The sequence below is a fragment of the Callionymus lyra genome, chromosome 8 (assembly GCF_982586985.1).
Source record: "Callionymus lyra chromosome 8, fCalLyr1.hap1.1, whole genome shotgun sequence".
Classification (NCBI taxonomy): Eukaryota; Metazoa; Chordata; class Actinopteri; order Syngnathiformes; family Callionymidae; genus Callionymus; species Callionymus lyra.
Genome location: NC_141825.1, coordinates 7,543,897 through 7,559,743, shown reverse-complemented (window position 1 = coordinate 7,559,743; position 15,847 = coordinate 7,543,897). Strand labels below are relative to the sequence as shown.

Genomic DNA, 15,847 nt, shown 5'->3' with positions numbered 1-15,847 from the left:
ATCAATATTTGCGTTTCTGGATCAATACATAAATAAATTGATGTATAAAATAGTAAAATGTAAAAAAAAAAGTTAACGTAAAATACTTAAATGTAAATAATTCAGTGTAGAAATTTGTTGTAAAAAGAATGAGGGTCATCAACAGTCACAGGAAGTATTTGATGTAATTTGATGTTTTTTTCAAATTAAAAGTCTGATTTTGAAAACTTTGTCGTCAGAAATTGATATATATGTATATATGTATATATATATATATATATATATATATATATATATAAATTTTCTAGAAAATATAATGATAGAAAAATCTAAATAATTCTTTGTTCAATAACTTATGAACTGTATTAATCTCTGATGATTCATGTTTTAATTCAGTTTCAATTAAGAATATAAGATTATTACTGTATTATACATGTGTGTATCTTTCCATGTCAAATTAAGCTTGTGTTGAATCATTGTTTTATCTGTGAACTGAGATGTAGTACACATATGCTCCTCCCATGATGCAACACTAATAGACTCAGCGACTAATTCATTCCTCGTGCTATTAGATTGTTTCATTTGGGGGCAGGAGTGGAGAAGATCTCCAGTGGGATAAATAAAGTGTATCTATCTATCTAGATTTAATAAGGATGAAAATAAGATAATATTTGATAAATACTAGTTGTATTGTGTGTAAACATTGATAAAATGACAAAAGCTTGTTCTCAAACATCTATAGATAAATACAAGTGCGCTGATGAACCGTTTCCCTTTCATAAGTTACATCTTTGGATCGAGTCCTTTAACGCTCAAATCTCTTACTTCTCTACGTGGACTTGCCGAGCGTGGAGGAGGACGCGGCGGCGGCGCCGGGCGCGTTTTCGGGCCAGAAGGCCGACTCGTGCTGCAGCGGCGTGCGGCGAGGGAAGAAGGTGTGCTGCAGGTGGTAGTTGAGCAGGCAGCTGATGGACGCCATGTAGATGTCGGCGAAGCGTGACAGGCGGCGGGAGAAGTAGGTGGGGTTGTGGTACGTCCTGAAGAGACTCCCGAACTGAGGGTTGAAGGAATCTTTGGTTTGTGGCCTGAAGTCAGAAATAAAAAAAGGTTACGATGCGTTTCTTTTTAAAGAAGATAAACGTGTAAATGATACTTGAACCTCATGGCTTCTCTTTCTTTGATCCACTCTTCCACCACGGCTTGACACGCTGGATCTCTGTGAACCTTTATGGACAAAAATCCTTGTGACTTCTTTGCTAAAACATTAACATTTGTTGATCAATAATGCAAAAATATTGTTGTTTACTCTCGTTAGAGACTCAATCAATCCTGAGACAAGTTTTTAATAATACATTTGCGCTCTCGGGAAAAATTTAAAATCATAAACATGAGTATGTCCCAAACATTTTCCACCCTTAACGGCCGCCATCTTAGTGACGTAGATGACGCTACTGCTGTCTCAAATCAAGCATTTCTCTAAGGGCACTGATTAACAGTACACTGGAAGACAGTGCACTTAATTGAGCAGTGCTCAAATGTGGACAGGGTAGTACTGTCTCAAATCAAACTCTGCTGCTACACACTTACAGGAAATGACTCGACAGCTTCTTCTTCTACTACTTTTTAACACTGATTGTAACCAGTCGTTGAAAAACTATCACTTGACAGCAATTTTTTTCAATTGAAACAAGTTATTAAGTTTTGTTTCATTGTGTTATTATTGTTGTTTTGCTGTTTGTGGTAAAATAAGAGTTTTTCTCGAGACTTTTATGTCTGTATCTGCTCCACGGACGCGTCTTCAGTGACGTAGCTTCAGTATCATTTGAGACAGTATTACATGTCGACATTTGAGCACTGCACGACTAAGTGCACTGTCTTACAGTGTACTGTAAAACAGTGCATTTAGAGAAGCGCGTGATTTGAGACACAGCACATGTCAATGATAATGACTGTATGAAATTGAAGAGAACACACACTTTTTGAATAAATTCATGAGATACAAATAAAAAATAAACTTAATTAAAGCTTGTAGCTAAAGATATAAATGAGTAAATATAAATGTGTTATGCTTTAATCTTGTAGTTTGAGGACCAAACAAAATGTATATTTACAGGAAGTAAAAGTTTAATTATGATATTATCTTTTCATTCTTGATTATCTCAGTTTTTATCCTCAATCATTCACATGTGTTCTTCTCTTATTGGAAGTTATTGACCTTAAACACTGGAATCTTTACATCAACACAAAAATGTGTCTACTCTGATGTTGACAGGTTTGACTGACAGGTCTTACCTGCATCTGCTCTATGAGTCCGGTGAGCGCCTGCAGCCAGGCCATCATGTGAATGTATTCCTCCGTGTTCATGATCTTGATCTCCTTCCTGAGCTCGGGGATGATGGCGCCCGTCCTCCAGCCGTGCTTGAGTGTCAGGTCCTCGAATGAACAAAAGATCAGCCACAGATTAACCTCCACATTTACCACCGGAGACATGATACAAGGTCCAAAACTGTTTTCAGAACCAGATTAAAATGAGTAGATAATCAGGGGTCGCAACCTTGACTGGTCTTGGGGTCACCAGAGGTCAATTCTTGTTGAGACTCGTAGGATATTCAGCATTATCTTTGACAAATTTGATTTACATGTTGTTTTGTAGATTTTTGTGTGATTTCACTGTGAATTGTTTCCATTTTTGTCTAGTTAATCAGTGTCTGTGCTCGCCAGCCCACTATAGTTATTCCCCGCGCCTCTTCTTATTATCCATCCTCCTTTCGTTTTTGGCACTATTCACGCCCCGCACCGTTGAGCGCATACAAACAAAAAAAGCATCAAAACGTGCGGCTAAATCGGACTCACGCCTCTATTATTATAAGCTATTATTATCTCACCAGAATATACATTTTTTCAGAACGTAAGTCACGAAAAACTGTGATAAATTTCCCATAAGTAATGTATGGGAAGAGAAATCTGCGATGTTTTTTCAAACAACGTACATGTACATAGAAGTCCAAATTATCAACGTGGGATTTGACTCTTTTGTTTTTTTCATAGTTTTTTCCTCACGGGTCAAAGAGCACAGCTCACTCTAGGCGGGGAATTGTCTAGTTTTATAAATCTCATCCATCTTAGCTTTATGATCAAAGTGATATGAAGCCTTACGTTTGATGCAATGATTTTTATTGTTTAAACCATCCAGTCCACAAGTTGAGAACCACGACATAAACACTTGTTTGCCATTTATCTCGGTTTTTAGTGTTGCTTTACGTAGAGATGTGGTCTTGGTATATAAATCCATAGTTCTACCTTTATTCTTATTTTTTGCTTTTTTTTTTTTTTTTAAAGATTTTGCTCTTTTCAACTTGCACCGTCAACCTTTTTACTTTTGAACTGTTGGATTGGATTGTTATGTGTAGTGACGTATTGATGAAGCTTCATGAGACAGTGTCATGTTTTTTAAGAGGTCGGCCAAAATGTTTCAATAGAATAGTATGTAAATGTATATAAACTATGAAGGACGACACATTAGGTAATTAAACAGATAAATAAATATATAAATACTAATATTTATATACATTCATTTATTTTTACATTTCGATCTCTATTTATTCTTAAGAAAAATAATGATGTCAATTACCGTCCTCACATAAACATCTCTCATTAAGCTGTGACCTCTGACCTCGATCTCAATAATTATGCGATTTATTAACTAATTTGTGAACCATGTTACTCTCTAGTGATTCATGAAAAAGTTGTAATTCAGTTTCAGTTAAAAATACTTGATAATTACAGTAAGATACTAAACTGGCATTTAATAAGAAGGAAATAAGATAATAATGTTTTATAAATATATACAGAGTTTGTGTGTAAAATAAATGTGTGAAATAAATACATGACATGAGATTTTATTTGTGTAGTTAGTTATTAGTTAAAGAACTCTATCCCTGTGTATAAATACATTTATTTATTTGTACATTTCATCCTGTGTTTACACTATAAAAAATATATAAACAACTCTCACAAATGTGTGTAAAATGTGTAAAAGGTGATTTATTCTAGTTTAGAAAATATGGAATCAAAGCAACTACCTTGACCTTCAATCAATAAAGAACATTCACGTAATAAAAGTATTTTTACAGTTTTACTCTCGGCAACCTTGTTCATTAAATAATTATAAAATAATTGATAATAAGAAATAGACGATATTAAGGGTTGGACTTCAGATGTTCTTCAAGTGGATCTGAGACAACGTTCATGGTCCAGATTTTCTGATTGAATGTGCGATAGAACAGAAGGACTTCTTTACTCCTTCCCTCCTGTCCTGCCTTCTGTGCTGCTGTAGCCGTCTCTCTGTCTCAGAGAACATTGCGCACACACACACACACACACACACACACACACACACACACACACACACACACACACACACATACACACACACACACACACACACACACACACACACACACACACACGCACACACACACACTCGTCACACGTTTGACAGCTGGCCCAGAGACGCCCGAACAACAATGAGCCGATCTCACTCCACCATTAACTTCCCTTTAAAGTTGCTCATTTAAACACAGACGCTGGTTCCACTAACAAAGTAAACACGTGCATCTTGTTAGCTAGATAGGTTTGGCAGGTTGACAGCTGACGGATGAGTCTCCAGGTCAGAAGTAAATCCATAAGAGACTCATTACTGTGTAGGAACGATACGTGAAAGAAACACTATTAAGTTGTCAGACCAAGTCTAACGTACGGGTTCACTTTCAGGAGACCGAGTCGATATTTCAGTCGGCCATATTTTACAGTAATTAGATTCCAAGTAGCTTTTAAATAACATATGATTAATGTTCTATTGTGACGATACATAAACACAAGAGCAACATAATTGGATACAATAGACAATTACTAACTAATGTATATTGTATTTATCATTATATACATTGAAACATAAAAATACTATTTTCCTTTCTTATTAGTATTTTTTTGCGAGTACATATTAATCCCTCAAAACCATGTTTATGTAAATTGAAAAAATAATTTGATAAAACATTATTTTATATAAAATGTCATGGAATAATGACGAATGGATCAATAAAGTTATCCATTCATCCATCCATCCATTAATTCACCCATCCATCCAGCCATCCAGCCATCTATCTATCTATCTATGGAGCGACTGGAGCTCAGTTGTCTTCGTCTTCATCTTCGTCCAAATAGACACTTAAAAACATCCAAATACCTCCATACTGCATGTCTGTAACGTCCCTCTTGTATTGAAGCATCAACATAAAGAATGTGGGCGTCATCTATACCTATACAGGGAACTTGAGCCGTTTGGTTACCCTCTCGCAGGTGCGTCCCACGGACCTCGTCCCATTTTCAAAATAATCGCCAAGAATTGCTGACCCACTGATTTGCATTTTTGGACAGATTCGTCCACAAAATGACTGACAACGGTGCTACTCCATTATAATTACCGCTGTAAGGTTTTAAACAAATGAATGCTCCTCCCATGATGCAACACTAATAGACTCAGGGACTCATTCATTTCTCGTGCTATTAAATTGTTTCATTTGGGGGCAGGAGTGGAGAAGATCTCCAGTGTATAATCGTACTGTATAACAGAGTTTGGGGGCAGGAGCAGAGTGAAAAGATGATGTTATTCTATGTTAATCTTTGTGTCATTTCCTTTGATCTATGTTTTTTATATCTGCACTTATTCACCCCTTGAACTTTGTTCTTCTTATTTGCCCTTCCAGCTTTTATGAAAATATCGTCTGCTGTGAAATGGAAACCCAATTTTCTTAAGGAGATATTTTACATTGAATTGCATTTTAAACTAAACAAAACAGTAGATTTTGAACTTTTTTCCTCATATTTTTTTTACTTTATTTGCTTCCCTTTGTTTAGGTTTTCTGGCCCATTAAAACAGTACAAGATGTACTTTTAATTTCTTATAGTCATGCCTTGAGGGAGACCAGACCTCCAGAAACAAAATACAACCTATGAGTTCTCCTGCTATTTTGTTTCTCTAAACCATTTTTCACACTAAAATGTGAGATTTAAACATGTTGAGAGAAGAAGAATACAAAATATTTGAAGAAGAAGAAAAGAAGAAGAAAATTAAAGGGGAAAAAGAAGAAAAAGAAAAAGAAGAAGAAGATTCAAACATTTATCCGTTGTCTTGTGACCCAGCACTCGAACTTCTGTGAATAAATTTAAGGTAATGCGTTTGTCTATACATAATGAATATTACTTCCATTTCTCTCACAGTGATAATAGAGCGATCAACAAAGTGCTTCTTTAAACATTAAACCCACTCGGATGCCAGAGAGAAACATCATCAATATTAATACGCTTTTCTAAAGTACATACGAAGAGTGGAAAACACATTTGTGCCACTATTTTGACAACATAAATGTATATTGTCAAGAGTGTGTTGATTCGTATCACGATACAAGGATACGGTATATGGTGATATTGTAGTAACAAGTATATACGTGTAGTATTGTCGAGTACTTGACTCTGGTGTTGCAGAATTTACAGACCACATGACTCTTGACGAAGACGTAACTGCTTTTGTTTGTTTTCAAACCAAAATATGTCCAAACATCAGCTTTGAAAGCTGCTGGACTCACTGTATCCTCTCGTCCTAAGTCAATGCCGGGATCTTGCGGGATTTCATTGTTGCTTAAGCTGCGGTGGATGTAATGACTGCTACCCTCTAGAGGCCGGACGTTTAATTGCAACACAAAAATTATATAATAAAAAAATCAATATAAATATATTATATTATATAAATACATGAAATAATATAATCATTTTAAAAACTATATACAGTATTTTTATATACAGTATATATATTTAGAGAGAGAGAGAGATGAAAGAGAGAGATTCTTTTTTTTTTTTTTTTTATCGTTACAGGTTCCTAAATATATAGAATTGTGTATTTAAATTCAATTCGAGTGTATAGATATATTCTTGTACCGTGTTATAATATGTTGAATTATGCCAAGAAAAAAAAATATCTGTTGTCTTATTCCAGATGAGTTAATAGTATTAGTGATAAATAGTCTCTCATCAAAAGTCGACCCTCTTGTGATGGATATGATGAACTCTCTGATATAAATATAACACATTTTTTACGATTTCATTAAAGCTCAAACCTCCTCCTGAGATAACAGATTTAATTCCACCATTACAGGGATTTCAAATTAGGATTTGACCATTTACTCGGACATTTAAACGGAAAGTGGAGAACGGAACATTAAGTTCTGCTCATTTGATCACAATTATTTACCCCCCCCCCCAATCCCCCGTGTTCACTCACTGCCAAGTCGCTGTAGATGTGATCCCCGAAGTACAACACCTTGGATCCCCTCCAGCCCGTCAGTCTGAGGAACTCATAAAGGTTTCCCTGCAGTGATTAAACACACAAACGTTAAATCATCCATGTATTTTATGCGCGACCAGGAAGTCATTTGTCAGCGTGTTGGAGTGGATTGTGAGGGTAATGACTTGGCTCCGGACCTGCTTGTAGATTTGCCCTTTTTCCAGCCGGTGGATTCGGTCCCAGAGCAGCGCACCTTTGTCCGTCACTCGCCTGAACGGCCTGACGGTACCAAAACACACCGTCATCTCGCATGAATACATGACAGGTCACTAATGACCTTGGTACATTCATAGTGAGTAGAAATACTGCATGAACCCTGTCGTGACTGCAGGAGGGGGGCGCTGCATCAATGGGCTGAGGCGACCCCCTAGTGGCCCACATGAGCAACAGCATGCAGTCGTTTCACTCACTTCCTCCTGTCGTTGAAGAAACCAGGTTTGTCCGCCTGAACGATGACGACGTCGAAAAGATCCCTCCAGTCTTTCCCCACGATGTAGTTCATGCCTCGGTCACTGGAGACGAAAGACATGTCAACACTTTTAATTCCACTTCAGTCAGCGGGTTTTCCATGTGGGTCATGATGAGCACAACACTGTTCAAAAGTGAATATAATATAATAATAAGATTACACACGATTTTGAGAAACATAAATAAAAACTAAAATAATTCTGGAAATAAGTGAGAAGATGATCCTAGATGTGGCAGAAAACCACATTTTTTTTTAAATATTTTTTGATAATCAAGTTAACAATAAATGCAGCTCTTATTATCTAGAAAAGAGCTCTACAAATATTAGTTACTTACTTGTTATACCTCAACACATATGAGCTTCCTTTTATAATTAAAATAAATCAACAAGATGAATTACTTCGAGAAAATTAGAATAAACAAATATTTAATAAAACAAATAAGTAAATAAAAACAAAAAACACCTACATGTAAAAAAAATAGGATTGCCAGTGACAAAATCTACAAATAATAAAATATAAATAAAAATGTGTGTATATATATATATATATATATATATATATATATATATATATATATATATATATATGTGTGTGTGACCCTGGTCTGGAAAAGCGCTATATAAATACAAATTACTTACTTACTAAATTGAGAACATTTTAGGAAAAAACACTCCTACACAACCTTTTTAATATAAAAACTTCTTATCGTGTAAAGAGCCATTCAAGACTGGTATGTAACTTTATTTTTCCCAGAAAAAAATTGGACATTAAAATAATTTAAAAATCAGTGGAGAATCGAACTTAACTTATAAACGATCAACTATAGTAAATCAAAAAAACAAAAATTCTAAAAACCTTTAAAATATATTTTATCTCAAATAAACTTTGCTTTTGTTCTCAAAAATATGGTAAATAGATGTACAAGTGTCTTTTTTTCTGTTAAGATTGATAAATAAAATGAATAAAGTATCAATTAAACTGTGATTAAATTACTAATTTATGACTTTTGTCATGATGTCATAAAACTTCATAAAACTTCATGAAGCTTCATGAAGCCCCATGAAACAATGTACTCCTTTGTATTACATCAGTATGTGGCACTCAGTTTAACGTTTCTTTTTATTGTTTTCTCTGTTGAAATCAATATGTTTATGACTTTTATCAAGATGTTAGTAAGTAAGTAAGTAGTAGAGCGCTTGTAGCGACATAAAACTTCATGAAGCTTCATGAAGCCTCATGAATCAAGGTCCTACTTTTTCAGTACGTCAGTAGGTGGCGCCCTCAGTTCAAAAGATTGTGAGTTTCAAATAGAATATTTGTTCAAAGAAATACTGCAGAGAGTGGCATCTAGTGGACTGGAAGAATAATGCTTGATAAACTGAAGCTTTGAACTTTTCATCAACACGTCAGTACACAATTGGTTGAGAACCGTTGCTTGAAACTGCCTATAACTCCTGGATCTTCTCTTTCCAATAGTAAGCAACACCTGGTCGTCAATTTTAGGGGAATTTGGGATTAAAATGTCATGTTTTGTGTAAAAAATCCTGCGTAGCGATTACTAGTGATGTGCTGATAACGCTTCATGAAACAGTGTCATATTTTTGTAGAGGTCAGTAGGTGCCGCCATCAGTTTAATCTTTATTTTTACTGTCTTCTCAGTTGAAATGAATAGATCAAAGAGCAGAGAGTGACCTCTAGTGGACTGGAAAGATCATGCTTCGTGAAGCTTCATCAAATTGACACGCTTGAGAAAGAATTTGGTCTGACATGGAACTATCTGATGGATCAGTGTCGCATTACGTCGGCTCACACTCACACAAAGTCAAAGGGGCTGTTGGTAATGAGGAACATCTTTTTCCCGAGCTCCGACAGCTTCTTAAGCACGGCGTGACTTTGCTCGCCATAGCAAATGTATTTCCCTGAGAAAAGGAATCAAACAAAGAGAAATGGAGGGTTAGAGGGGAAAGTGCTGTCATGGCACTGCTTTAATTTCTCCATATATCACAAGCAAATTATTCCTGGATTAATTTTTTATGCCCGGACGACAGCTCAGACGCGGCCCGGGCTAATTTATTGTGTTTTTCTGTTTTGTTTCTCCAAAGTGAGGCAAGGAATAAAGTGGAATGAATCACGAGAGATTACCAATATCAGCCTCCACCTCCCGGTACATAATGCCCTTCACGTGGACATCTCGGATGGCTTCCTGCGGAAGAAAAGTCAACAGCCTTCAGCCAGAAAGTCAAGACTTCAGAGGCGTTAGCATGCAGCGGATGCAGCGACACTTTTCCTCGGCACGTAAACAGTTGACTCGGAGCCACGGCGAACGTCTGACTTTGAATACAGATTTTTGAAGCATAAAAGGCCCTGGAAGTTTCCACCGAGACAAAGGAGCGAAAGGCTCCGACACGTCGTCGACGGACGTCCTTGTGCATCCAGGAATGTGCGCAAACTTTTTCCTCTTACGTGTAATGATCGTTTGATGCGCGCCGTGATCAGCGGGAGATTGAAAAGTGACGGGGGATAGTATGGACTCATAAATCTGAAAAGACAACGTCCTTGGAAAAAAGTGCGAGCGGCGGCCGCGGAACGACGATCGCACATGAGGCTTTTTAATGACAGCGATCTGTCAAAAATGCGTCACAGAAGGAAGACATGGTCTTGTGACAGCTGCCATGACGCCCCCCCCCCTCCCTCCCTCGCCCTCCCTCTGATGGTGGGAGGAAGGCGTGTTCGACTAAAATTAGCCACGGGGGCTGCAGAGATCTAAAATCAAGATGGCCGACGTTGTAAACATTACGCTCTGCTTTTTAAAGTTCACCTTCACGTCTTTGTAGAGATGCACCGGCTCGTAGTCGATGTTGTGTCTCATGAAGAAGTCGTTCACGCAGCACAGGAGTGTCATCTCCGGCAGCGAGAAGATGTCCATGAACTGCTTCATGGTGTGGCCGTGAGAACTCTGCAGCACACACACACACACACACACATGGAGTCGAGCTCTTCACTCACACGGCGTCAACGCCGAGGTTACCTTCCCGTAGAAGTCGCTCATGATCTCCAGTGGGACGTGGCAACCTTCGTACATGGCGATGACTTCCTCGTCCGAGACGGGATGAAGGCCCCTGAGAGACACATGAAGAGGATCGCAAGCATCAAATATATACTTTGAATTTTATCTGTTGGTCGAAATCAAAGTGGATTCATGTTTATTGATATGACTTATAAAGACATCAATGTTTAAGATAAGACAAGGAAGAAAAACGATGAAAACTTCCGGTTAAATACATTTTAAAAATACTTTTGTTCAGCCTAAGACCTACTTGGTTAAACATATTTGGGTTCCTTGTCTGATTGAGTTCAACATCCCTGCGTTTAATGACCATTATGGGAGTCAAGTGTTCTTCACATCATATGTAGTATTTTGTTCACATACATGTCCTACAAATTTACATCTTCTTGACAACGATCACACAGGTTGGTCTTTAAAAACTGCATTTTTATGGCTGGATATCAACCGAAAACATTACATACAAGTACCATTACCTTCACCTTAAAACATTTTTTTCTGATAATAATTATATAAGATTAATTCTAATTAAAGGATCTTTCCGATGCTAGGGCAGCAAGTTCAAGTTAAAAAAGATTTAACATTCATTGCGCATATTGAAACATAATAAAAACAAATAATTTCATGAATAAATAATAATTGGAATGCCTTGTCTCATGATTTTATTTTGAAAATTGTTTTGCATATCCTTTGAGTTCCCCTGCGCCTGTTGCTCACAGCAGCTGCAGCTCGTCGCACAATCGCCACTGCAGCAACAGGCGCCAGATTATAATCGTTACTCCATGGTATGCAAATTCTCGACTATCTCTCTGTGGATTAGATTTGTTCTCCTTCTTAGTATTTTTGTCCTCCTTATGGCTGAGCCTACTTTTTGTTCTTTTATCCAGCGTTTTGTGATTAAACCCTTTTAGATTCTTTCTGTTTTTGTTTTGTTTAGTTGTTTGTTTGCATCAGCACTTGGGTCCAGCTGTAGTCCAAACCTCACAATAATTATCCAAAAACAATACAAAGAAGTATTAGTACAATAAATATAGACTATATATCATTTTTATTAAATAATTGATATATAATTTCGTTTCATATTTATTTTAAAGTTAGAGATTTATAAAGAAAAAGATCAAAGTCTGTAAAGCGAACTTTAGAAGATAATATATATATAATTTATTTTATGATATAACTGCAGATCTACAAAATGTAATAACTACCGGTAAATATGTTATTACAAAATGTTAGTCTTACACAGTTGTTAACATGGTACATAGTTCCAGACTTGCTCCGTAAAAAAATATGTTCTGGTCAAATTGAACACACTTAAACTAAAATATATTCATTAAATCACAGTTCATTGTTGTAAAACAATTTCCCGAAGGAGACCTCCTGAGGGATCAATAAAGTCCAAACTAATGAATCAATATGTTCTGTCTCTTTCCATAGATAAATCAAATTGTATTATTATATTGACATTTTTATTTTTTTGTAATATACATTTTGATTATTTTTTATGTTATTTTAGCAAATATATTTATATATTTGAGACCCATCTAGCTAAACAAAAAAATGGTTTTATAGGCAAAATTGAGCTTTAAATTGTTTTTAATTATAATAATAACAATAAAAACACACGCACCTGTAAACTGTTCCTAACTGTATGTAATGAAACGCATCGATCTTCATCAGCAGAGCCTGCAACGTGAACACAACATCAACGACATCCTCACGAGCTCCAACCATTCTTCTGGATCTACATCAACTTCATGGCACCTTCTGGACATCATAGTGGAGCCCTCGCACCGCAAAGTTCTGGACGTACTCGTACTTCCTCAGGTCCTCTGGATACTAAACGGGAAATAAAACAGTTAAATGCACAATTGATGTTAGAAATAATGGAAGTTTAAGCAATAGATTGAATTTGCTGCATCATATTTAAGCAAAATAAAGATGTTTTAATTTAATTTTTACAATTAATATAGTGCCGATAACATTTGATCGATACAAATCTATCATATGTTTTACTTTGTAAATAATTTTAGTTTATATTTTGTACATTTTGTAAATCATTTTAGTTTAGATAAGAAGTGTAATTGTTGCTATAGCTTTAAAAAATACATTTATGGCTGTAAATTCTGATGTCAACACTGGAAACACGATCGTCAAACATCCTTTAACTCCACAAAACAAGTCGGTTGAGACGGCGAACACACCCTGTGCTTGGAGATGAGGATGTCTCGGGCGATGTTGAAGATGAGGGTGTGGAGGTGGCTGGAGTAGAACGCCAGAGTGTAGTCGTAATCGAAGCCGTAGATCTCGATGTCGCGCAGGCTCATCTCGTTGTTGGCGAAGATGGTGTTTGGGTCGGTGGAGCTCGACGTCAAGGCCGGGATCATGTCTGTAAACAAACGGGTAAAATAAACATCTTGTTTATTCTTAATTTTCTCTTTTCATTGAAATATTGACATTAGACAATTATCTTAAGCTCCGCCCAATGAAATCACTGTTTTTTTTTCTGGAGATGAAATCTTGTTGACCATAACCACACCCACTCTGCTGTGATTGGTCAAGCATGGAGTCTTGTCACCGCGCGTCATCAAGCCTCCACCTCCAAGGGACTCGTTGTATAAACAAAGTGGGCGTGATTACAGCTGGCTGGAGGAGGAGTGAAGCCATTATTACGTCATAAGTGACTCTTGTAACCTCTCGTTCGCCCAGATTTTAGAGCAACTTTATAAAGTAATAAGTTATAAACTTGGTCATGATGAGGAACTTACTGCATCTTGGAGAGGAAGAACATTTACTTCATGTCAGGGGGGTTAAAGTTTGACATTAGTTTACTTTTTAAGTGACAAACCATTGAATTTTCACCCATAAACAATATTTGCACCCCTAGAATGTAATCTTTAAATTACAAACTTAAAAGAAGTTAAAGGAATTCAAACCTCAAATAACTTTTTTTTGCAGTTTAAACAGAAACATTTATGAAGAAACTATGTTGTTCCTACATGAGTAATTACAGTTTTATGACACAGTTATTACTCTATGAGTGACGCAGTCATACCTGCGGTCGCCTTCTTGGTCTCGTTGTATAAAGTCCAGAGTTTGTCTGGACTGGTCGAGGAGGACCTGGACAAACACGCCGTCGGTCCAGACCTGCGGGACAAGACGGGACCGAGTCCCCGAGACAAGGTCCCGCTGAAACCCCGCGTCCACAGACGAGACTTGAGCGTCCACGGGTTCAAATCCCGCGGAAGCCTCGAGAAGATGTTCGTCTTCTGGAGACACTGCGTGTGTTTGAGGAGAGACGCGGGCCACAGCAAGGTCGCCATGGTGAGACAGAAGGACACAGGAGACTCATGAAGACCTCCTGACAGTTTGGTCGGTAAATAATGTGTCGCCGAAAGCTGCGTGCGTCACTTCCGGGTGCGGCAGCCAATGAACGCCTTGCCATCCAGGTGTCACCAAATAAAAACTTTAAAATAGAAAAATAAATACTTTAAGAATTTAGAATTCAATGGTTTCGTTGGTTGTTTGTTTTTCACTTTATTTTATTCACTAGGGATTCAGCAAATTAAGTTTCTTATCTTTCGTATATTCAACAAAACACAACACACTTGAACTTTGGATTATTTGAGATAAAGTTCAATAAACTAATTTAATATTGCTTTCTTGTGAATTATATAAAGTAAGTACTTTTTTGGGTTGCCTATTCGTCACGTTTAGCATTAGTTATGTGTAACAACAGCCACCATTAACGGATTGGATCAGATCTTTTAAATCTGTTTTGAAAAATGTATTAAAATTACAATAATAGTAATAACGATGATCCAAAAAGAAGGAAATGAGACATGTTAGAAAATGTATACATATATTTGCAATATGGAAGTAGTATTTAAATTATAAGGGGTAACTCATTTAGAAAATCAAAAGTTATAATTGAATATATAAATTATTATTTTTTTGTCAGAACAAAACGTCATGTTTTATAAGTTATTGTATTTATAATAATTATTATAATAATTATAATAAGTTATTGCATTTGTTTACTGACTGAATAACAGTTGTAAAAACATGTTGAAGAATAAACGGCTATTAAGTTATTTATTTGTACACATCAAGACTGAAACACTGACTGAAGAAATCCATGAATGATCATGGAACATGAAAAACGTCATCATCATGCTTGCGCTTGGATTCCTTACACTAGCGCTCTCTAGTGGACATACATTTGTAGTGCAGCAGTTGATAAATCAAAAGGGATAAAAAAAACTGTGCTGAATTTGATTTCCAAATATAAACACAAAATTATATACGTTTTACTCCAGAATCTACTGATATAAGGCTTGTGTATTTACGACCAGTCTTTAATACCAACCAAAAGACTAGTGGCTACTTTTTTTTAATAAATCTAGAATTCTTTACATCAGACAGCATCATTTTAAAGTTAAATGTCATTTGTAAAGTAAGTAAAGTAAAGATTATTTGTAAAGATCTTTCTAGACCAGGGTCACAAAGCACTTAAAAATTAAAAACAATGCACAGTTAAAATATATACTTTAAAAGATCAAGTTGACACATAAGACAAACACAGCAGCAACAAGAAAGTAAAGTGAAAAAAAAAGAAAAAATAAGAATGTCAAAATATGTTTCTTGAAGGAGTCAGTAGATCATCAAACACAGAGGAAGATCATTCCAAAGCTTAGGAGCAACAGTCTGGAAGGATTTCTCTCCTCTGGTCCGGAAGCGTGTTCAGGAACCATCAGTAGATTCTGATCCACAGACCTCAGAGCCCGATCCAGTAAAGCTGGATCAAATCACTAATGGAAGGTCTGACCATGAATAGATCTGAAAGTAAGAACCAGAATTTTAAAGTTGATCCTGAAAGAAACTTGCAGCAAGTGAAGAGTTTTAAGGATCAGGGAAATGTGAGTTCTTCTACTAGAG

At 36.4% G+C, this 15,847-nt stretch overlaps 1 protein-coding gene across 1 annotated transcript; it reads right to left on the bottom strand.

Annotated features, from left to right (window-relative positions):
• Positions 1-376: 376 nt before the first annotated feature.
• Positions 377-14,271, bottom strand: nt5dc3 (5'-nucleotidase domain containing 3). The gene is made up of 14 exons (XM_087796961.1): positions 13,965-14,271; positions 13,114-13,298; positions 12,674-12,748; positions 12,540-12,595; positions 10,877-10,967; positions 10,667-10,804; positions 9,991-10,051; positions 9,665-9,767; positions 7,789-7,890; positions 7,516-7,597; positions 7,316-7,402; positions 2,272-2,412; positions 1,139-1,203; positions 377-1,064 (listed from the first exon to the last, which is right to left on the bottom strand). Exons 1-14 carry the CDS (start codon positions 14,230-14,232, stop codon positions 809-811), a joined length of 1,710 nt encoding a protein of 569 aa, XP_087653087.1. The 5' UTR covers positions 14,233-14,271; the 3' UTR covers positions 377-808.
• Positions 14,272-15,847: the final 1,576 nt, after the last annotated feature.